General features: G+C 45.0%; 1 protein-coding gene across 1 annotated transcript; it reads left to right on the top strand.

The window, feature by feature from the left end:
• The first annotated feature begins 12,803 nt into the window (after window positions 1-12,803).
• Window positions 12,804-13,292, top strand: LOC144109818 (acetylgalactosaminyl-O-glycosyl-glycoprotein beta-1,3-N-acetylglucosaminyltransferase-like). Its single transcript, XM_077642604.1, has one exon. It carries the CDS (start codon window positions 12,804-12,806, stop codon window positions 13,290-13,292), a length of 489 nt encoding a protein of 162 aa, XP_077498730.1.
• Window positions 13,293-24,198: the final 10,906 nt, after the last annotated feature.

Here is a 24,198-nt window from a genome sequence, read left to right as displayed (position 1 = left end):
ACAGGCCGATCAGCTTACTATCCGTTGCCTACAAAGTACTTACTAAGGTAATCGCTAATAGAGTCAGGGCAACGTTAGACTTTAATCAACCAAATGATCAGGCAGGCTTTCGTAAAGGATATTCCACAATAGATCATATTCACGCTATCAATCAGGTGATAGAGAAATGCGCAGAATATAACCAACCTTTATATATAGCTTTCATTGATTACGAGAAAGCATTCGACTCAGTGGAAACCTCAGCAGTCATACAGGCATTGCGTAATCAGGGGGTAGAAGAGCCTTATGTCAAAATACTGGAAGATATATATAGCAACTGCACAGCTACTATAGTCCTCCATAAAGTCAGCAATAAAATTCCAATAAGAAAGGGCGTCAGGCAAGGAGACACGATCTCGCCAATGCTGTTCACCGCATGTTTGCAGGAGGTATTTCGAGGCCTGAATTGGGAACAGTTGGGAATAAGAATAAATGGAGAATACCTAAATAATCTGCGATTTGCTGATGACATTGCCTTGCTGAGTCACTCAGGAGGTGAACTGCAAATCATGATCAACGAGTTAGACAGGCAGAGCAGATCGATGGGTCTAAAAATTAACATGCAGAAAACCAAGATAATGTTCAACAGCCTAGCAAGGGAACAACAGTTCACAATTGGCAGCGAGAGCATAGAAATTGTGCCGGAATACGTCTACTTAGGGCAGGTAGTGACAGCTAATCCTGATCATGAGAGGGAGATAACTAGAAGGATAAGAATGGGGTGGAGCGCATATGGCAAATTCTCGCAGATCATGAGTGGCAGTTTACCAATTTCCCTCAAGAGGAAAGTGTACAACAGCATGATCTTACCGGTACTCACCTACGGGGCAGAAACGTGGAGGCTAACGAAAAGAGTTCAGCTTAAGTTAAGGAAAACGCAGCGAGCCATGGAAAGAAAAATGATAGGTGTAACGTTAAGAGATCGGAAGCGGGCAGAGTGGGTGAGGGAACAAACACGGGTTAATGAAATCCTAGTCGAAATCAAGAGAAAGAAATGGGCTTGGGCAGGGCATGTAATTCGAAGGCAGGATAACCGCTGGTCTTTAAGGGTAACGGAGTGGGTTCCAAGAGAAAGTAAGCGTAGCAGGGGGCGGCAGAACGTTAGGTGGGCGGATGAGATTAAGAAGTTTGCAGGCAAAGGGTGGATGCAGCTGGCAAAGGATAGGGTTAATTGGAGAGACATGGGAGAGGCCTTTGCCCTGCAGTGGGTGTAGTAAGGCTGATGATGATGATGATGATGATGATGATGATGATGATGATGTCATGTATGTAGGCCACGATTTGATTACGGCTGGCCACCAAGGTGCCAAGAACAAAGTCAACACAAGAACTGAGAATTCTGTTCGCCAGGCCTCCAAACCGACGTGAAGCGATATGCCAAATCAGCTAATATAAGCAAAAGCACGATACAGAAAGGAAAAGTAGGGAAAGCGCCGTTTGGAACTATGCCTACCATTGAAATGCATTTCCACAGAGTGGCAGTCGATATAATTGGACCTATAACCGCCTCTTCCAAGAAAGGAAATCGCTATGCCATCACCCTGGTGAAGATGGCGGCAAAATACCTGGGTGCCATTGCGCTGAAAACTATCGATACAGTCGAAGCTGCAGAAGCGCTCCTTGAGATGTTCTCGCTATGCGATATACAGAAGAAGATTCTCACAGACCGGGATGATATTTCACTTCAGACCTGACGAAGGAAATGAGTAGTCTCATGCCAATGAAGCAAATAATCAATGGGATAATGAAGCACATGCTGAGAAAAATGGGCCAAGACCTGCTGGTTGGGATGGGTACCTCCCAGCACTGCTATTTGCATGTCGGGAGGTCCCGCAGTCAAATTTAGGCCTCTCTACATTTGAAATGCTCTACACTAGATCCGCCAGAGGACCATTAACTATCCTTCGAGAGCTTTGTTCAAATAAAGAATTTTAAACCGAACAGAAGACCAGGCACCCTTAAGGGCTGGGAATGAGAGAGGTTGCATGAAAACTACGGTATTGCATGTAGCCTACCTTGATGCCGCGAACGAGAAGTACAAAAAATTTTATAACTGAAAATTGTATCTAAAGCTGAACCCAGGAGAAAAAGGTCTTGATAATGCTTCCTAGTGACAACATAAAGGCAGAGGAAGAATTCATTTTCAGTAGCAGGAGAGATGGAACTAGACAACGAGCTGCTATCGAACGGAAACAAAAGTATCTTCCACATAAATGAGCTGAACAGATATGACGAGAGGAGCAATAATGCCGACCATATGATCGCCTGTATGGTCATCAGTGAAGAGCAAGATCGAGGGGAAGGTGCCAACTTTCAATACAAGAAAGGTATCCTTACGAGAAGCCGCGGTGCTTAGCCCCTCCCTAGATGCAGAAAAGAAGGATAAACTTAGGCGTCGTCTCGAACGCTACGACACTGTTCATGAGAGCGAGCTTCGCCTGACCACCGAGCAGCCCATACACGTCAGGGAGTACCCCTTGCCACTGGTTGCACATAAGTCAGTCGAGAAAGAAGGATACGAGTTGCTTAGACTGGGCATAAATCAGCGCACGGAGTCCGTCTACCTTTTTTTTTTGTACAATAGGCTGTCTCGAATGAGAAATTAAAGAGTTGTTCGGCATTTTTTCTTTTTAGAATTTTCACAACCTTCTTGAAACAATCCGCCAGTGACCCGTCGTTTCTTTGCTCTTGCGCTGCACTCTCGCGAGTCACCGTCAGGAGCTCCGCCGCAGGTACTTTCAGTTTGGATATCTTTCCCTGCGCTGCCTTTCTTGCTCTGATCCGTACAGCGGAGGAAATCATTGGCGTTTCAACGCTTTTTGTTGCGAAAGCAACACTACGCCAGCCAGCGAGCCATTTCGACTCGTCGCGCACTTCAGCCGTATGCCGTGGCCGACGAACGACCTTTAGACTCCGTTGCCTAGAACACCGCAGATGCGCTCCAACAGATGGCGCTGCCGCCGACGCTCGCTCCACCAGATGTGCTCCGCTGTTGTAGAGGGAGAGGAGGTGCCGCCTCGCGGGGGGTATACATATATGCGCTTCACCTCAGTGCATTGTAGTCGTTATGGTGAGCGCGAAAGAGAGGCGACAACGACAGAACTAAGCGAGGAAGAGACAACACGCCCAAGAGATGACAGAAGAACGCGCCGGACGACTCCAGAAGCGTCGTAACGAAGATGCGGCTAGAAGTCGTGCCACGTCCCGTATTGACTCTTCAACTGCGGAAGAGACCGGTTTGAGTTCTCGATAGCGTCGGAATGAGACGCTGCGTAGACTACGTGCCGAAGAAACGACGCTTTCGCAATTGAACTAGGGTTAACCAGAGCTAAACCAAAGCCAATTTTTATTTCGTGTGAAACTACATCCACGCTTGTCTTTTCATGTGTTTCCTCCTCACATCTCTAGAGGTACAGCCGGCTTCGGTATCATCAACCTTTCTTACGCCCGTGATGTTTCCCAGCACCAGGTAATACAGATGTTCATCTGAGCATTGTGACACCACCGGTCCCGACTAGTACGAGGGAGAATTGCTAATCATTGCCTCGGGAAGTTAGCGAACCGTGCTGTCAACCAGTAAGACTGACGCCACTTGACCTCTAAGCGCCTTGTCTTTAACTATGCCTCTTCTCATCGGGACAGTGTTTCTTCCACTGTCTCTCAAAACGGTGATCGGTGTCCCCTTTGAGCTCGTGTAAGCTTATCATGGGATGTAAGATACACGCGGCCTTTTCTTTCGTTAGAAATCTGCGTTATTCTGCTCGGTGGCCTTTTTACTGCAGTTTTGGTAGATTAACCAGGTCTCCATGCTGATTCCAGAAACCTATAGCCCGTGGCACGGTGTCCAATGCGATTCTCAAGAAACCCCTCGGGGTGTGCTTGAATGTGTAACTTTGCACTCCTCGCTTTCCAGAGTTGAACATCTGCCGATGTCTTCTATATTCTTTCCTAGGTTTCTATTGCCTTGAGCCTGCATGAACTGATCTGCATACTCTGTGAATACTTTACTGTCTTCAACCTCCTCTCTTTTACGAATACGGTCAACCTTGGTGACAGCAGGACGAAAACTGCTCTGCGCCATGACGACTTCCAACTATTCGTATGATTTCTCTACCTCGGACTTTTCCAGCTGTCTTTCAAAGTAGTTCGACAATCTCGATGCGAACTTCTTAGTTGTTTCCGCATCGTTTGGTTTGCTACCTCGAAAGCTCACACTGAAACCTACGGCTAAGCGGAACCTGTGTAGAAGTGTTTTCTTCGCGTTATCATAGTATGTCGACTCTGGTACGGGCATTCTGTCGAAAACTACTAAGACCTCGCCCGCCAGACAAAGGCTCTGTTGCCCACTCGCTCTTGCCCCATCCTTGTCTTACAGTTATTCTCTCAAAGCGACGCAAGTAGGCACTAGAAGCCATCAGAAGTCAGAAGAATCCAGCAGCTTTCGTGGGCAAACAATTGTTGGGCGTGGAACTGTAACACCCAAATAAAAACCTGTCGCCTCTGGCACCGACTCAACGCTAGTATAAGTAAGACGCAACTTGATCTCGAGAACTTCTTCCTCCTGTGCCATTCTCTGATCTTCTGATTCTCCCATCCGCGTCGCTTTCTCTTCAGCTTCAAGTGCCTTCTTTTGCGCCGACTCCCTTTCCTCATTGTATCTCGTTTTTTTTTTTCCTCGTGAAAAGCCATCGTTTACTCTTTCGCGAACGCGAGCATTTCAGCTCTCAGCATAAGCTTGTGGAAGTCCATGTCTCTGGATTTTCAAATTCCAATAAACCTTATTTCCATCGAAAGCACAAACACAAGCGTGTTGACATTAGCGTGAAGATATAATGACTCCTTCCTTTTTATTTTATATGGCTAGGCTTCAAGGCTATCGCCGGACGCTGCCTTCTGGGTTTTTCTTTTCCCTCCATGGTCTAAGGTTTGCAAACACAAAGCTTTGCAAGAAACCGCGTTTAGCTGGGGCACTGGGTATATTGCGAAATTAAAAGAAACCGGAATCAGCTCTCCGTCCCTATGCAGCGGGCGTTTATCGAGGTAGGGCAGAAAAAAAGCCATCTCATTTCCCTCCGTGCTTGCGCATCCGGTCCACCACCGCTCGCTCGCTCGCATCACGAAAGCAGCGATGTCGAGTAACGTGCGAAGGGGAGAAGCGAGCTTGCGCTGTGACGGCCGTGTTCTCACTGGAGCGGGGCTTCGTCGCCGCGACTCATTGCAAGTGTAGAGTAAGAGCCTACTGCTCCCGCCACCCGATTTCGGGGAGTGACCGGTCCAAACACTCTGCCTCCATCAAACGCTGGCTCGGCGCAAGAGACGAAGCAAGGGAAAAACCGGCTGTGAGAATGAGGTCTTACTGCTGGTGGAGACGTGGATCGTACTGTGAAGAAAGGATTTAGTCTAATTTAACTTGTTAGTCCCTCAAGGTTTCCAAGGCAATAAATAAAACGGGGCGTCCGTACAGGTTGGGTGGTTGCAAAACAAAATAAAAAATGGCGAAAAAAACAAAAATTGAACACAATTACATTCTATGTAAAAGTAAGGAAAAGGTGATATTGGTGGACGTAAAAAGGTATAAATTTGCTCTCTCTGAATTACGCGGTTTGACACCGCAAGGCGTAAATGGTGTCAATTTTATTCCGCCATTCGCCACGAAGCGGTACGTAAAATTTTGGAAGCAGTTTTTATTGCAAAACGAGAAAATAAGGGGTTAGCCTTCGATTCCATTGTGCAATACTGAAATTTATTTCTTGATATAATTTTTTATCTTCGCATGCCTTCTTCGTCTCTTGGTTGTCTGAGCGAGGCGCACAAGAGATAATTTTGTTATTTTTGTGTATAAATTCTCTGCGAGATGAAAAAGCTTTACCAGCTAGTGAGCACCGGTTTGTCGCTCATTCTGCTTCTCTGTGCTCCGTGCGCATTCTTTAAAGCTTTATTCATCACCATCGAACCACAGCAATACCCGCAAGTAGGAAGACGACGACCGTTAGGCATAGCAGATTAAATTCTTTTGAAATTCTTCGAGCTCTTCTTTTTTCACCAAAATGCTGTCTTTTATTTTACTTTCAATATTCCTCTGTCGTTTTTATTGATGAATTTTTCAAAATTCACGCTTGGTGCTACAATTTTGTCGTAATCTCCTATGGAAATTTCCGTGTTTATGCCACTACACCTTGGCCAATCCTCCCGTGTGGGTATGTGCCATGTCTTAAGAGGACGAAGAAGAAGAGGAATAAGATTCAGCAACAACAACAACACCAACAACAGCCATTAAGCGTTCGACTGGCGACACCATATTAAGAATAATGTTATTAAAGGGGAACGTGCTCTGGGCCGGCTGACACGATTTGGCAATAAAAAGTTTGGCATGCGTCGTGACACGTTACTTTTGCTCTATAATGCTTATATAAGACCGATTCTGGAATTTGGTTGCGTCTTGTTCTCTGGTAGCGCAAACTACAAGCTGCAGTCATTAGCTTTACTGGAAAGGCATGCTCTACGGCTATGCCTCGGGCTCCCAAAATCAGCTTCAAACGCGGTCCTTTATCTGGAAGCCCGTATCCCGGATCTCTTTTCCCGCTTCCAACTACTAACAGTGGGTACTTTCCTCAGGTCCTTTGACCCGCCCCCCGGCGGTAGTATACCCATTTTTCTATCCCAACCACACCTGTTTCTCGCTAATCATTGGCCACGCTATCAGCTTCCGCAAGTTAGGTTCACGCAGAATCTGTTAGCCCCGCTTCAGGTTGATCTGATCTCCTTACAACAAGTTGCGGAATTCGCAGGGTCCCCCCGTCTTCTATTAAGACCATATTTTTCCGTCCCATGCGAAACATATGCCCGCAATTATCCTAAATGGTCTCCTTTCTGAACACCTACAGAATTTTCCTCTTCATACTGTTATTTCCACTGATGCCTCCGGCAGCTGTTAGAAGGCGGCGAATGGGATATATTCGCAGGAGCTGGCTTGGAGCTATTCCGTTCGTATCCCAGATTATACTCCTATATTCTTCGCAGAGTTTCTGGCCATTGTTTTGGCTCTTCTCAAACTACCCAGGAATGTAGCATGGGTTCTTATTCTTGCAGACTGCCTTTCAGTTCTAGTCTCTCTCCAAAATTCAGGAAAAGTTTTATTGAATCGTTCGCTTAGGTTTCTTGTTCCGCGCACAGTGCGTGATATCCGCTTGGTCTGGGTACTTCGGCATTCGGGCGTCTATTTTAAAGAGGTGGCTGATTTATTGGCAAGATCATCTCTCAGCGCTCTAGTAATCTATCCCGTCCCTCACCTCATTCTGCTGGAAACCACGTTTCCAGCGCTTCCAACAAATTTCAGCAAACTTGAGTGATCCAGTGACCAATACCGTGGATTTTCACCACTTACAATACCCATCGAATATCCGGTGGTGTAAATCAAGGCATTCTGAGGTGTCAATGACGCTTCTGCGATGCAGAATCCCTCATTTAAATTTGTATTTATGCAGATGTGAGTTCGCTGCGACAAACCTTTGTGTCTCATGTGGGCAAGTTTAAACATTAGATCATTTTCTCCTGTCTTGCCGGCGGTTCGCAGTTCAAGGAAAGCAGTATTTGGAGGTCCCACTTTCGAGGTTAGGACTCCCTCTACGTCTTCCAGTTCTTCTTTCGTTCGGTGCGAGCGCAAAGGGATTCCCGTTAAGCAGTGTTAGCGACTACCTTCATGATTACATAAGTGCAACTGATCGATTACCTTTTTAGCTGTATACAATACTTTGTCGCATGTCCAACAATGCTCGATTCTATTCCTGGTAATCATATTTCTTTAATTCAGTTGACTTGTTCAATTTTATTTTGATTCAGTCTTCGCGCGCCCATTTTTCCCCGCGCAAATACCTCATTGGGATTATCTAGTGAACCTTGGCCAATCCCCCTTCGTAGGTATATGTCATGCTTAGGACATCGTTCGACCCAGTGGCGTTCGTCCTGTTCATCGCTGCCCCGACGGCTCTGCTCTGCTGGGAACGATCGGCTAAGTTTCGGGTGGCTGATTGTGGCATTTTCTCTCTGCGTCTTTGCGCGGTAAGGCAGTAAGCCCGGACTATGTCCACCCAGTCTCCCGGCCAGGGGAGTTCCCTCTGGTCGGCTTCTCTGTCAACTGATCTCCTACCGTTGGAAGCTTTTTTGCGCAGTGGTGTCGGCAGTATCCCTGTCGCGCTGGTGCCTAAGGATGGTGGTGCTATCAGGATGAACAACCCTGGTGCTGTTCGGGCTGCTCTCCAGTCGGCGACTTCTCATTATGAGTCAATCTCAGAGGTTCGCCAGTTTGGACGCGGTGGGATTCTGTGCAGATCGCCAGACCTCGCCTGTGTAAGAGATTTACTAAACTCTTCATCCTTTGCCTCCCTTCGGGTAAGTTCTTTCATCCCTTCTCATCTGTACCTACCTCGGGTACTTCGAGGGATGTTGATATAATGTATGATTCCGAGATGGTGGAGCCTGATGCGCGGCTTCTTAAGCGCAGTGGGTCCCCCATGTCTCATTCGTTGTCTTCTCAGGGCACTCAGCCCAAATCAAAGAAGAAGCAGCTTGGCACTAAACCCAAGGATACCATTTTGGAGCAGGCAGTTGCTGCTGCTAGACTTTCGCAACCATAGCGTCGTTGCGAGTTCTGCAGTGGAACTGTCGCTCTTCTTTCCGCTTCCACAGATTTACACTGCCTTTCTACTCAGCTTAATCCGGATGTCATAATTCTGCAAGAAACGTGGCTTTCAACCGACAAACATTTTCATATCAAAAATTACCGGTCATTTCGCCTAGACCGCCAGTCAAGAGGCGGGGGTTTACTAACATTAGTCTCTTCAAAATTTTGCCACAGGGCTGTGGTATCTTTTCAACAAATGTCTCCTGACTGTGAGATTTTGGCAATAGACTTTGTACTTCCTGGGTGCTCTCCATTTTCAATAGCAAATTGTTATTTCCCCAATGGAGTCCAGGATGTTAGACCTCTGGATTTTTTACTCGTAAACTGTAAAAACCCAGTTCTCGTGGCTGGGGACTTCAATTCTCACCGTGTGTCTTGGGGTTTTAGGACTAATTCATGCTGCAAGCGCCTTTGGGACTGGGTTTCTGATCACAACCTGATGTGCTTAAATTCAGGATCGGCCACTTATCTTCGCTCACACACTCAATCTGTTTTAGATCTCACGTTCATTAGTCCTGGAATTGGCGTAACGAATTGGTCGACAGTTGATAGCGGCACTTCAAGTGATCATATACCTATTCATTTTGATATCATATGTCGTGTTACTCCGGCGTCTTCTCAGTTGCGGTCACATGTAAATTATGACAGATTTCAGACGGCGTTGCGCTCTGCTCTTGCTCCAGTGTCTAACATCGCCGAGGTCCACCAGTCAGCAAGCATATGTCTGGCTATTGAGGAAAGCCGTAAAAAGTCGGAGTTCCTGGCGAGGCCAACAAAAGGGAATTCTTCTAACTGATGGAATGCGGACTGTACAAGAGATTACAGGCGGAGGAAGGCAGCATGGAAAAAGCTTCTTCATAACCAATGTCCGAATAACTGGAGTGATTATAGATTTATTGCAGCCACCTTTAAACGCACAGTTTCTCGCGCAAAGGAAAAATATGACTCAGAACACTTCGATTATCTTTCAAAGGCGGGCAACCGACGTGCACTATTCGGTTTTTTACGGTCTAGGAAACAGCTCATGTCCTCTCATAATTTTCAGTCATTAGTTATGTCACCTGTAGAAGCTATCCAGGCGGTTGAATTAATAGCCACAGGCCTGCAAAAGCGGTTCTCGTCTTTACTACCTATGCGACCATTGTTGTTTGCACCAGTAGTACCAAATGATAATGCCTCACAAGTAAATCTATCAGAGCTTTCACAAGTTGTCCAGAGATTGCCAGCTGCTGCTCCTGGCCCTGACGGTGTTACCACAAAGATGCTCAAGATTCTATTTGAAGAGTCTCCCAACTCCTTATTGCACTTAATAAACTACTCTCTCAAACACGCTTGGATACCTTCTGAGTGGAAGCTGTCCAAGGTGATCCCTTTACTTAAAAATCAGGGTGGAGGCTATGAATTGGATAATATTAGGCCAATTTCTTTAACATCAAACGTGGTAAAGTTGATAGAAAGGTTGTTACTAATTCGGGTGTCAGCCATTGTAGGCCGTAAAAGTATACTCAGCCCGTGCCAACTCGGTTTCCAGCCACGGTGTTCGATATGGAATGTACATGTTGATCTTGAGAGCAGAATTCTCCTTGCTCGTCGTCAACGCCTGGTCGCGGCGTTGGTTACGTTAGATGTCGCCAAAGCTTACGACAGTGTAGAACACTCCATCCTGATACATAGGCTACAGTCTCTTCAATTTCCAGATTATATAGTTGCATGTATATCTGCATTTCTTCATAACAGGGAATTCTTTTGCGTCCATAATGGTGTTCATTCAGAGAGGTATAGACAAACGCGCGGTGCACCGCAAGGAGCTGTTCTTTCTCCTGTGCTCTTTAATATTCTGTTAAGCTCAATTGCTCTCCACCGCCATGTACGCACTTACGTCTATGCGGACGACATTGCGTTTTTTGCTGCTGCGCCGGATAAACATTCTCTGTATGGTCTGTTGCAGTCATATTTGAATACACTTGAGCACTGGTTGAGCGCATTACACCTGAAGTTAAATGTTGGCAAGTGCGCCACTCTTGTTTTCCCTCTATTCACTCCTGTAGTGGTCTCTCTCACTTGTCAGTTAAAAATAATACCGCAGGTTCAATCCCTAAAATACCTAGGGGTCATTTATGACAACAAACTCACCTGGCGACCTCACATTGACCATTTCGCGGCGAAAGGGGATCGTGCCGTGGGCATGTTACGGAGATTATGTCATCACCGGTATGGCATGCGCAGAGATGCGCTATTAATGATCTACATAATGTATGTCAGGCCAATTTTAGAATTTGGGTCAGTGTTGTTTTCAGGCTCGGCTACTAATAAACTTCGCCCTCTCGTCCTTTTAGAGAGGGAAGCACTTCGCATGTGCCTCGGCCTTCCAAAATTTGTGGCTATCAATGTGCTGTACCTTGAAGCCCGCATTCCGTCTCTCTTATCACGACTTCAATTTTTAACTGTGCAAACTTACCTCAGGATCTATGAATCCCATTTCCACCGTTCCCAAAGCATTTTCTGTTCTCAGCCGACCTCCTTTCTTGGTGTCCCCTGGTCTCGTTTCAATTCCCCTCAGGTAGTGTTTGTGCAAAGATTACTTCAGCCTTTAGATGTAAACATTTATGATATCCTTCCTGCGCTTCGGAATGGGCCCACTATCCACATTGTTTTCGACGACATATTCCCAAAAAATGCAAAACTTTTGCCACCGAGTATTCTAAATGGTCTTCTAGAAGATCATCTGAGGACCCTACCTACAGATATAGCAATAGCCACTGATGCATCGCAATGCAATAAAAAAGCAGGTGTGGGAATATTTTGCTCGAATTTAGACTGGTCCTTTTCTCTGCGCCTTCCAGATTTCACCCCTATTTTTCAAGCAGAGTTTCTAGCAGTTGTACTTGCTCTACGCAAGCTAGGCCCCTCTATTACAGCAGTTGCAGTAATTACTGATTCTTTATCTTTGTGTTCGTCCCTCGCTGCACAGGTTGACGGTCCCATTTTATCAACTTTCTTATCCCTACTTCCTCCGCATTTGAGCCTTGTTCATTTATTATGGGTTCCCGGCCACATCAGTGTGACAGTAAATGAGATAGCTGATAATCTCGCAAAGGCTTCCCTCAGCGGCCCCGTGTTGCCAATCATCCCGGCTACAGCCTACATTACAGCATCTAGATTTCGGCGAAGTGCGTTTTTAAGCACGCAAGACACATCACTTTTAACATCGGCGGATTATGAGCACCTTAAATATTATTTGAACAGGAAAATTTGTTGCTCTCGGCAGCTTGAAGTATCACTGACGAGGCTGCGCTGCCGCATCCCCCCTATAAATTTCTATTTACACAAGTTGGGTTTGGCGATCTCTCCCCTTTGTGCATTTTGCCGTGAGCCAGAATCTATTGAACATTTTTGGCTGTAGTGTCGCCGATTCAACCCACTGAGAAAAAGGTTGCTGGAGGAGTTCTTGCAGCATCTTGGCCTTAGTTTGAGCAGCCCGCTCTTGCTATCATTTGGCGCCACGACATTTGGGTTCAGCCACAGATCTGTTTGCACCGCTGTTCAAAATTTCCTGATATAATCTCACCGACTGCCTTGCTAAGTGTTCCAACCTTTTCTTTTCTATCAATTATTACATTTTGACTAAATCATTAATATTTAATCCCTCTCTTTATTATTATTCTTAAAATTTTAAAATCAAAACACTCATCCCTTTCCTGTTCATGACGAAAAATTCACCGGTGTTGCGCTCCCACGTGCTTTTCCTTTTTGTTAACTGCGTTCAGGCGAATAGCCACCCGATTCTTGGCCGATCCCCCAGTGTGGGTATGTGCCATCTTTTGATAGGCTAACAACAACAACAACAACAAGCAGCAGAGACATCGCATTCTGTGGACACGTCCCTCGTCATATTCACGTTGCCGTCAAGCGCAAGCTATCTTCATTCAACCCTCTGACTGTGCAAACGCCTGGTGTCACAATGGATTGTCTAAAGGTGTTACTTGCGACGCTCGTCGCAGTCAATCTGTGCGCTTATGTATTTCTGGCTTGGTACAAGTGGGATCCCCAGATAGTGGCGGCACCAGCAGGTCCCCGTGAGACCATGCGGCATGCGGACTGGGCCCACGAGAAAGTCGACGGTCGAATGGTGGAGCGCTCCTCCGAGCCTCGTCTCACGTCGCGAGGGGGCTGGGCGGTGATCGAACGCTGTCGCCACCCCTTAAGTGTGCTGTTGCTCGTGTACACCACACCGGCAGGCAGCAGCCGTCGAGCTGTGTTCAGGGACACGCTGATGGAGGAGGTGGCTGCGCAGCGATTCAACTGGACCGCGGTGTTCTTCACTGGACGACGCCCAGCGGAGTCTAATGTGGACGTCTGGCTGGACCTAGAGGTAGACACGACGGGAGACCTGGTGCTGTTCCCGTTTGAGGACACCTTCGCCGTCATGTCAATCAAGTTCGTGGCCGCAATGCGTTGGGCAGCAGAAAACTGCCCTGTTGTCCAGCACGTGGTCAAGATGGACGACGACGTCCTCATCCAGCCGTTTCAGGTGCAGTTCACGCTAAGTCGATTTTGTGCGTGTCCGTGGTGATTTCACGGCGAGAGCTGTTAAGCGTACCATTCCATGTTCCGAGGTGGCGCCGACTAAGTTCTGGTATCAGTACCGCAGCGGTGGCCAAGTGGTTGAGCATCCGCCTCGTATGCGGGAGGTGCGGGGTTCGATCCCCAGTGCCGCCGGGTACCCACCGGTGATACAATGGGTACAAGCTTTCCCCTGGTCTGGTGCTCGGCATATTTAGGGTGAAATGCTTGGGAAATGGGTCTTTGACCCCACCTTGAGAAAAAGAAAAATACCTTGTGACATGGCGCTCTTTGGCCATAGCTGCCCTTGCGCCATAAAAATCCATAATCATCATCATAAGTTCTGGTATCAACGCACCACGCTGAGAGGGCAAGTGCAGTATGATCATGCATGATGTCGCTCCAGCGCGCCCTTCTGAGTGGTATAAAAGCAGCGGCGTTACTTGACACCAAATTGATATCAGGGGCTTTCTACGAGCCCGCCGCGGTGGCTCAGTGGTTAGGGCGCTCGACTACTGATCCGGAGTTCCCGGGTTCGAACCCGACCGCGGCGGCTGCGTTTTTATGGAGGAAAAACGCTAAGGCGCCCGTGTGCTGTGCGATGTCAGTGCACGTTAAAGATCCCCAGGTGGTCGAAATTATTCCGGAGCCCTCCACTACGGTACCTCCCTCTTTCTTCTTTCACTCCCTCCTTTATCCCTTCCCTTACGGCGCGGTTCAGGTGTCCAACGATATATGAGACAGATACTGCGCCATTTCCTTTCCCCAAAAAACCAATTATTATTATTATTATTTCTACGATAGAAGAAAAATTAAAAAGGAAAAGAAAAAACCACCTGAATGGTTACCGCGTGATTCAGGGGCAGCTGTTGGCATGGCTTCTTCAGGATATGTCGAGGTAGAGAATACGAGAACGGCTTCGTATCTCTATAGGCCTAGAGACCTCTTTCTAGTTTTTCACGCAGAGTCGTTTTCGACTGGCTCTCCTCTCCTGTCCAACGCTCTCATGTATAACTCTCTCCTCGCTCTCCGCGTTTCGCAGCAGGTGCATTGAGCTATGGAAAGGAAAATTATTGCCGTAACATTAAGGGACCGGAAGAGATGAGATTGGGTCAGGGGTCAAACTCGAGTTAATGGCATCATAGCCGAAATAAAGCACAAGAAATAGATGTCAGCGGTGTATGTGCAGTTATGGCAAGATTTTGTTTTTGAAAAAGTAATTCAGCACATTGAAAATGTTGCGAGGATTTGCGGTGTACTCCAATTTTTATTCAAGCAGACGCATGTTACATATGTATGGCATGAAGGTGCTGAGCGCATGCACATTCATGACGCCAGCAAAACAAAAATCTAGTAGATCATATTCACACTATCCACCAGATGATTGAAAAATGCGCAGAATATAACCAAGCCTTACAAATAGCGTTCATTGGCTACGAGAAAGCATTTGACTCAGTGGAAACCTCTGATACCGGAATCAGGATGTAGAAGACCATTATGTAAAAATACTCAAAGGTATATATAGCAACAGCACAGCTACCATAGCCATCCATAAAGTAAGGAATAAAATTCCAATAATGAAGGGCGCCAGGCAGGGAGACACGATCTCGCCAATGCTATCCACCGCCTGTTTAGAGGAGGTGTTCCGAGGCCTGGATTGGGAACAGTTGGGTATAAGTGTTGATTGAGAGTAATTTTAGTGCGACGCAGAGTAATTATTTAAGTAATCTGCGATTCGCTGATGACTTTGCCTTGCAGGAGATCAGCTGCAAAGCATAATCGCAGAGCAGAACGATAGGTCTTAAAAGTAACATGTAGAAAACCGAAGAAATGTTTAACAGTCTCGCAAGGAAACAGCAGTTCACAGTTTGTGGCCGAGTGCTGGAAGAGGGCAAGGAAATACGTCTACACACGGCAGGTTGTGCCCGCTTCTCAGGGTGGTGAGAGGGAAATAACTAGATGAATAAGAATGGGGTGGAGCGCATATGGCAGGTTCTCTGAGATCTTGAATGGCAGTTTACCAATGTCCCTCAAAAGAAAAGTATACAGCATTAATCTTATCGGTACTCACCTATGGGACAGAAGCGTGGAGCCTAACGAAAAGTGTTGAACTTAAGGACAACGCAGTCAGCTATGAAAAAAAAATGATAGGTGCAACGTTAAGAGTCCGGACGCGGGCACAGTGGGTGAGGAAACAAACGCGGGTTAATCGCATCCTTGTCGAAATCCAGAGGAAGAAATGGGCTTGGGCAGGGCATGTGATGCGAAGGCAAGATAACAACCGCTAGTCTTTGATCATAACGGAGTGGATTCGAAGAGAAGGCAAGCGTAGCGGGGGCTCTCGGAAAGACAGGTGCGCGGATGAAGGTACGAAGTTTTAGTGAATACAGTGTCCGCAGCTGACAAAAGACAGGGATGACATGACATGGGAGAGGCTTTTGCCCTGCAGTGGGCGTCATTAGGTTGATGATGATGATGATGAAATAAATAGAGAAGACTGCATATTATCGCCTAATTATCTCAATTCACTGGCTCGCAGAGACACTAATGTCGCGCTGACGCACGTGTCGCCTGTTTCCTTGAAAAAAAAAACGGATCTGACAATTCGCTAGTTAATCTGTCCTCAATCCACTGTAAAACGGCGCGGAAAAACACGAGGACGCAACAAACACGACGACACGAGCGCTGACTTTCAACTGGTGATTTATTACGCATGTGTGTACATATACTATTCCCGCCAAACACTAAACAGAACAAAAAATATTCAAGAAACACTGCGTCACCACTGAACATCTTAAATCTATCTTGCTGCAAAAACATGCTCCAAACAGGTGATTTCGTCGTTAGCCAGTGATAATGTGGGCTTGCTAATGCATACTGCACTCCCCTTGTCAATGTGATATGCCTCTACTAGTTCCCTTACTATCTAGTAGTAGTAGTATGTTTATTTGGCCATATTATATACAATATGCCCTCGAGGTGAGGCTAAAGGATGTAGACCAAGCATACCTCCTGACAAGGCCTACACCCCGATCACACATCATGGAAAACGGGGGCCGAATGGACAAAAGATAAAAAACAATGAGCAAACATGATCACAATAGAAAATAGTTAATGATAGACAATAATAAATATCAATTAACAATAAACGAAACATTTCATAATATGCACATTCAAAAAAAATAATAAAGGAAACAGAACACAAACACACACTAAAAAAAAAACCAAGTATACAGAATTAGCTGAAATTTAACCGGGGGGGAAAAGAATCGTCAGTTTTTTCTTGAATGCAGACACACTATAACTTTCTAAAGCAATCTGAGTAAGATACTGGTAGGCATTACACAATGCTATAATTTGATAATCAGTTGTTTGTTTACCATAATTTGTTCTGGGTCTTGCAGTAGATAGGGCAACGGAAAGTAGACCATACGCAACGTTTCTTGAATTATAAGTATTAGAAAAAGAGCTAAAGTCATGCTTGACTTTATAAAAAATGGGAAGAGCCAAACTAAAATTGTATGAATTAAAGAAATTGCGAACATGAAATGTTTCAAAAAGATTTGCTTCAACAGATGAACTTGAACTTAATAAACGTAGAGCTCTTTTCTGGAGAGAAAGCAATTTGTATGAATCAGTTTTGTTGCATGTACCCCAGACTAGGTTGCAATACACCAGGTGAGAATGAACAAGGGCAAAATATAACTGTTTTTTAACTTGTAATGGGAGGAGATGTCTAACACGATAAATAACATAAATAGATCTGGCCATTTTTAGTCTAATGTAGTTTATATGATCACTCCAACCCAAATCGCTACGAAAAAACACACCAAGGAACCGGCAACTATGAACTTGCTCGATGTTAAAGTCATTAAAAAATAGTTTGATGTGATGATCTAATGGTTTGTTTTTTGGATGGAAGAGCATAAACTTTGTTTTGTTTACGCTTAATTGAAGTTTATTTACATAGAGCCAAACCGCTAACTCCTCAAGCCAGGCATTACATTGGTGTTCAATTACTTGGAGACTGGAGCCGGAAAAAAAGACATTAGTATCGTCGGCATACATCATGATATTAGGAGTTAATGGAATGTTTACAATGTCATTAATATAGAGAATAAATAAAAGTGGTCCCAAAATTGAACCCTGAGGAACACCGAATTTTATCATACCAAAACTGGATTTTACATCATGAATCTTAGTGTACTGTATCCGTGCAGTTAGATAACTTTCCAAAAGTTAATTTGCCACTCCACGGATCCCGTAAGTCTTTAATTTATGGAGCAGTATTGTATGTTGCACAGAATCGAAAGCTTTGTGTAGGTCAAGAAAAATTCCAACAGAAAAAAGCTTAGTTTCAAAATTGTTAATTATAGAGTTTTTAATATCTAACAGAGCAGATTCTGTTGATTTACCGGCCTGAAAGCCATACTGTTGGGGGCAGATAAGATGTTTAGCTTGTAAGAAATTGTTTAGTCGCCTATAGAGTACACGCTCAGCTAACTTCGAAAACAGTGGCAATACCGAAATAGGACGGTAATTATTTGGGTCATTTTTGTTGCCTCCTTTGAATAAAACGGTAACGCGCGCGACTTTTAATTTGCTAGGGAATACACCAGAAAGTAGCATTCTGTTACAAATATGCGTAAGAGGGCCAGCAATAATATTTACAGCACATTTGATAGGAAAAGCAGCAACTTCGTCATCTCCAGGTGAGCAGGTGTTCCTAAATGAATTAATGATAGAAATAACTTCATCCACTGAAATAGGGGACAAAAATATAGATTCAGTACTGCAAGAGGGTAAGTATGAGTCGACAGTCCGGGTTGAATGACAGCTAGCAGAAGGTCGGTATGCTCCGGCAGCTAAAAAGTGTTCATTCAGCATATTGGCAAGTGAAACTCCAGCATAATTCACCCCATTGACTTTCAGCTCAGAGGGAAGACAATTCTTCCTGTTCCCTATAATAACGTTAATACCTTGCCAAAGTAATTTAGGATTGTGTAAGATTGACGAAAACTTATTAATATAAAAAAAAGATTTAGCTTTCTTTAGATCTGAGTTTAATTTATTTCGAAACTTCTTAAACTTAACTAAATCATCCGGGCATCGCGTTTCCAAAAAACGAGAGAACATTTTGTTCTTTTCTTTAATTTGTTTCAAAAGTGCTCCTGTCATCCATTCTTTTCTAGCCTTTCTATGTTTTTTTATAGTTTGATTTGGGAACGCGGCGTAATAACATTTAAGCAGCTTCTGAATAAATATATCATAAGCATCTGATCCTTATATTTGAAGATTACGGATGTCTGATGAAGCAATGGGACGCACGTCTGCTTATGTTGCCAAGTAGTAACCAACTTGCTCAGCTTTCCGTATTTCTATCTGTCCTCACTTCTGCTTCGAATTTTGATTCCCTCAATTCGCGGTTCACAGTTACGATCGTGTCCAGCTTTTCAAGAGCGGAATTTGGCGGCTGTATTCGGGTGCGCGAGTTAAATCTTATAAAGTGGTAGTTCATCTTCCGTGGCAAGTTCATTGACACAGCGGCCACTTTGGCGGACATATGTTTTGCCTTATGACAACGGGATCTTATAGACCGCGCCCTTGTCACAACTTTGAGTACGGCATTGCGTGTTTCTTTCCAGAGCTCTGGGCACACCTTGGTCAGTTTGCCTGGCGCAGAAAGTGCTACCGCCGCGCCGTACTTGTTGCCAACTCTTTTCAGGTTGTGGGATACTCTATGGATGTACGACGTTACCATCGGTCTGGCGCTGCTACGTTCCTGTCTCCGTGTTTTCGTTGCTCTCCCCAGGATATTTTTAAGAGTGCCGAAGTCACGACTGCCGATATGTGGTCAGCGAAACCTGCTTGGCGCAGTCCAGCTAGCTCTCCCTGCAAGCTCGCGTGCGTCATATAAGGGCATGACTTGAGGATACTTGAGCTCCAAGCCCGCAATTAGAGGAGACATTTGTACTCGAAATATATCGTATATATATGTGTCATATGTGTGTCGTTCAAGCGAATTTGTGGAATATCTCATATGTGTGTCCATATACGTCATACGTATCTTCGTATGTCATACACGCCATATATATCTCGTACACTAATCATAGGAAAGGCAAACGCCGGGCTGGAAGTAAAAAGGAGTGAACCATAGAATAGCTGCCATTCAAGATAAATGACTAAAAAAATAAAAAAGTGGAAGGGCCAAAAAGAAAGCATGCACCGCAACCAGATTCGAACCATATTCCTGGAGATCTACAGATCACTACACTAACCAGAACACCACGACTAATAACATGCTATTAACTGCCATCCTCTCCGTCCAACTAATCAGTGTGCGTTCCTTGGCTTAGTTCTGAATTCTGGTTTAAAATCTGGCCGGCACATAGAGGCATTACAGAAAAATACTTCATTTGTAATTAGAGTTTTGCTAAAAGCTCGTAGTTTCTTTAACTTGCGTACTTTAATCACTATCTACTATGTATTCATTGATAGTCATCTGAATTATTGCATTACTTCATGGGGGCTGACATACCGTTCCCATTTATCGCCTCTTCAACTTATTCAGAACCCAGTATTTAGAATTCTGACATCGAATAACCGATATTTTCCTACATCACCTTTGTAAAACGAGCTTAACATACTAAATATTAATAATCTTCTTAAGTTCAATGTTGGTGTATTTGATTTTAGAGTAGTTAATTATCATAATATTCTGATATTCGTACTCTTAAAGAACATCAAGAATTCAAATGTTACACGCTTCTCAAATCGGCATAATTTTTTGTTTCCGAAAGTTCGCACTGACTGCGGAATTCATACTGTTGAATTTTCATTCATCAAACCTCAAAATGCGTTCCCTGTTATATTAAGACAGCTCTATCTTTGTCGTTATTTAAACGCGAACTTAATATGTTTCTTTCCAACAGCTAGACTAATTGTTTTTTTTTTGTTTTCAACTGTTTTGTGTTTACTACATTGTGTTTCCTCCCTGGTTTCATGTTTCAGTAAGTAATTTTATCTAATGTGTTATAGTGCTTACCTGGTATTTAACTCATTACTGTTCGCGATTGCTACTGCTAAAAATGTCATTAGTTTATCCATTTCATTATAAGAGGTCCCATTACAGCATATTGCTCTGGGACCTCTTTCTGTTTGATCATTCAGTCTATGCAAGCATTTCTCTTGTATTTTAAGGGATAAACTGCACTTCTAACTTTAAAAACTATATATATCAGAGGGCAAAGAATCGTTATTGCCTCTAGGGCGGCAAAACTAGGACACACCTCAACAACAAGCTCGAAGAAAGATGTGTTTGCTTGTGTTACCGCCCTAGAGCCATGTAAGATTTCTTGCCCTCTGCTTCGGCCGGGTCAAAAACTCTTAAGAGAGCTGCAGTGACCATTTCGCTGGAATCCACACTCATCAAGTCATGCCCTTGTATGATGCACGCGAGCTTTCAGGGTAAGGTACCTAGAATGCGCCAAGCAGGGTTCTATGATTATGAATTGGCAGCCGTCGCCAAGGCACTCTTGCAAAACATTGAGGAGAAACCGAAGAAAACACGGAGGCAGGAACGTAGGAGCGCCAGACAAGTGGTATTCTCGCACATCCATAGGTTGTCTCGCTACCTGAAAAGGGTTGGCATGAAGTACGGCGTACCGATGACTCTTTCAGCGCCAGGAAAATTGAGCAAGATGTGTCCCAAGGCAGCGTGGTCTAGAGGTCCCCCTTTCATGTGGGAAATTATATGTCGGGAAAACTAACCGCTATGTCAACGAACGTGCCACGAAGCATGAACGATTACTAGATAACATGTCGTACTCGTACTCGAATCTACCCGCCCATACCCGCCCTTGCAAAGATGAAAATGATCATAACTGTGAGCCACGACTTGAGAGAATCGAAATTCTAGTCGAAGTAAGATCTGGATTCTGAGAAGCGTTTTTTAGCGATAGCTACATTACGGTAGCAATTCAAGCCTTCAGCGTAGATGCGCCGCCACGCTGTCACGTGGATAGTCACGTGGTGCGGAGCAGTTGCCGACGGCAAGGCACCTTGGCTGATCACATGGTTCGTCACCTGGTTGCTCATATGACCAGCTACGTAGTGCGAAGCAGCTGCTGCTGCTGCCTGCGGCGCGGCGTGCCGGCGAAACCGAGCTGCCACAGCTTTGCGCATGCGCCGCGTCAAGTGGGACGAAGATGAACAAGGAACGCCCAGCGAAACAGAGCGGCGAAAGACTGACTTTGGAATTCAACTGAGCAAGTTCCACTCGACCAGCTGTAGCTATCGCGTCACTCCAGGTTTAACCAGGGCTAAACCACCGCCAATTCTTTATTAAGGAGACAGGCGACACGTGCGTTAGCATCACATCAATCTCCCTGTGAGCCAGTGAGTTCAGATGATGAAACAGGCAATAATATGCAGTAGGCTCTCCTTAATCGATGCACTCAGTATCTTCATTCCGCATGAATGTCATGTGTGTCTGCTTCCATCAAAATAGTTGGAGTACAGCGCCTGTGCTGCCGCGTTCTTTCTTTCTCGTCTTGAAATTATAGCGCTGCATTGCTTTTTCAAAAACACTGCATAACCAACTACACCCGCAACGAGTTTTGTTATCGTAAGATATTTCATAATCGATGGAGAGAAATGAAGCGTAGCCGTGGGCGCAAGAAACGCAGATGGTCGGACGAGATCAGGAAGTTCGCAGTGATTCTTTCGTCCCAGCTGGCACATCGCAAGGTCAATTAGAGACATATGGGAGAGGCCTTGTCCTGCAGTGTGTGTTGTTATGCTGGTGAAGATGTTCATCGGTCCTCCCAGCCTAAGCGCTGTGACATGGCAATTTATATCCGCTAGTTCGCCGAACAGCACGGCTTGGCTAGTCCAACTGGATAAGACTCTGATTAATATAGGTTTTCAGGTTTGGTTGCAGACTTGGTTCTAAATTCCTTTTTTTTCTGGTGAAGAATTGCGCAGCGCCAGTGTTCGAAACGCGGTCCTCTTGAACGCAATGCGAATGCTGGGTCTCTACGCCAAGACTGCAACGAGAAATATAATGCTCTCAATTTTCGACAACCTCGCGTACGCCTATGAAGCGCTCATTTGTTGAGGTGCCTAGAGGGCGCTGCACACAAAACAGTTGGCATTAAGTTTCGATGGTATTGAAACAGCCATATTTCTCGTCTGGGTGGCTGATCGCAGCTAATAGTGCGCAGTGCAAACATAATCATCATCAGCCTGATTACACGCAATGTAGCACAAAGAAGTCTCATACATCACTCCAGTTAGCCGCCAGGCTGACTAAGTTGTTATGGTGCTCGGCTGCTGACCCGAAAGACGTGATGCCGGCCGCAGCGGCCGCGTTTTGCTAGAAGCCCGTTTGCTTTGCGATGCCAGTACACGTTAAAAAGCCTCAGATGGTCGTAACTACCCGCAATCTTCCACTTCGGCGTCATTCGTAGCCAAAGTTGCTTTCCGACATTAATCCCTCTAAACGAAGCCATACCTAACCAATCCATATCCTTCAAATTAACTGCGACACCTACTAACCACCGCAAACTTATCAATCTCATCCACCACCTACCTTTCTGCCGCCCCTGCTAAGCTTGCCTTCTCTTGGAATCCAGTCTGTTACCCTTAACGACCATCAGTTGTCTTGAATTCGCATTACATGCACTGCCCAAGCTTATTTCTGCTTCTTGATTTTACTAGGAAGTCATTTACCGTCCTTAACATACGGAAGGAAAAAACACGAGGGGTAAAAATTCACCACCGCTTAACCTTGCTAGGTAATTCGTACAACTCAGCGGGAGCTTCCCCGTTCACCAATCACCAGTCTTTTGTGTCACCTCCCAACAAATAGCTGCGTCATGGTTTAACAGCGCCAAGTAGCGGCTAAGTAAAGTCTAAGGCTTCATCGCACGTTAAAATTATAGAGTCCGTATTTTTGCTAGCATGTTTATTTACAAATGATGCGTTAGGAACTATCATGCGCTGATCACTTCGTCGTCTACTCCATGCGATGACTAAATAATTTAAAATTGAACTTCTTCTCGGCGGTCCTTCAGCGATTGCATAAACTACAGCGCATAAGTCAGAATGAACTAATATGAAGCGACACACACAGCGCTGAAATGACGGCTGAATTTTGAAGGAAATTAAGAGAAATATTGCGCAACAACCCTAGATGGCACTAGATAACGCTAAGATCACTAAATATACGACCTGCTTACTCTAGGCAACGAAGGCAAATTCCCACTGCAAAACATAGTAACCTGATGCAGTTGGCAATGGGAGGAGGCTTCTAAACTCGGCGCCGGAGTGCTTGAGGTTTGACAGCTTTTTTTGCAGTTTTTGCTTTTGCACCGCATGTATATATAATTTCCCTTGGGGAGGTCCATACGCAACAAACGCTACAAAACCTAAATACAATGAACTATTTACATATGTCTACGAACACGCTGAGATGACAATTTACGTATGAGAATAGGTTCTGCCAGGTGCCGCAAATTTTTTGTCCGCAAAACAAGCACAATTAGTATGTACACATACGTAGTGTACGCACATATATTGGAAAATTTGAGTATTCCTTTCATATTACCAGTTTTTGCAGCGATGCATACACATCTATAGGCTCGGAGGTACACCCATCCTGCCCTAACGTGGAGATTTAAAACCTTCGCAACTGCTAGAACTTCGCATTTTTTGAACAGAAAATTTCCTTCTGTGCAAAAAATCTGCTCCATGGTTTGATCAGCATACAGTGCCTCTAAAATGCAGCGCGCTAGAGGAAAGCGTACTTACATTTCGCTGCTATGTCAGCTACATCGCATTTAGAGCGTAATCTCTTTCATGTGAATTACTAGTGAAGCTTTACTGAGGCAAGACAGACTGACCTTTGGGATATG

This window comes from Amblyomma americanum, chromosome 11 (genome assembly GCF_052857255.1).
Source record: "Amblyomma americanum isolate KBUSLIRL-KWMA chromosome 11, ASM5285725v1, whole genome shotgun sequence".
Classification (NCBI taxonomy): Eukaryota; Metazoa; Arthropoda; class Arachnida; order Ixodida; family Ixodidae; genus Amblyomma; species Amblyomma americanum.
The sequence above is the reverse complement of the archived record's forward strand: the minus strand, read 5'-3'. Positions and strand labels throughout refer to the sequence as shown.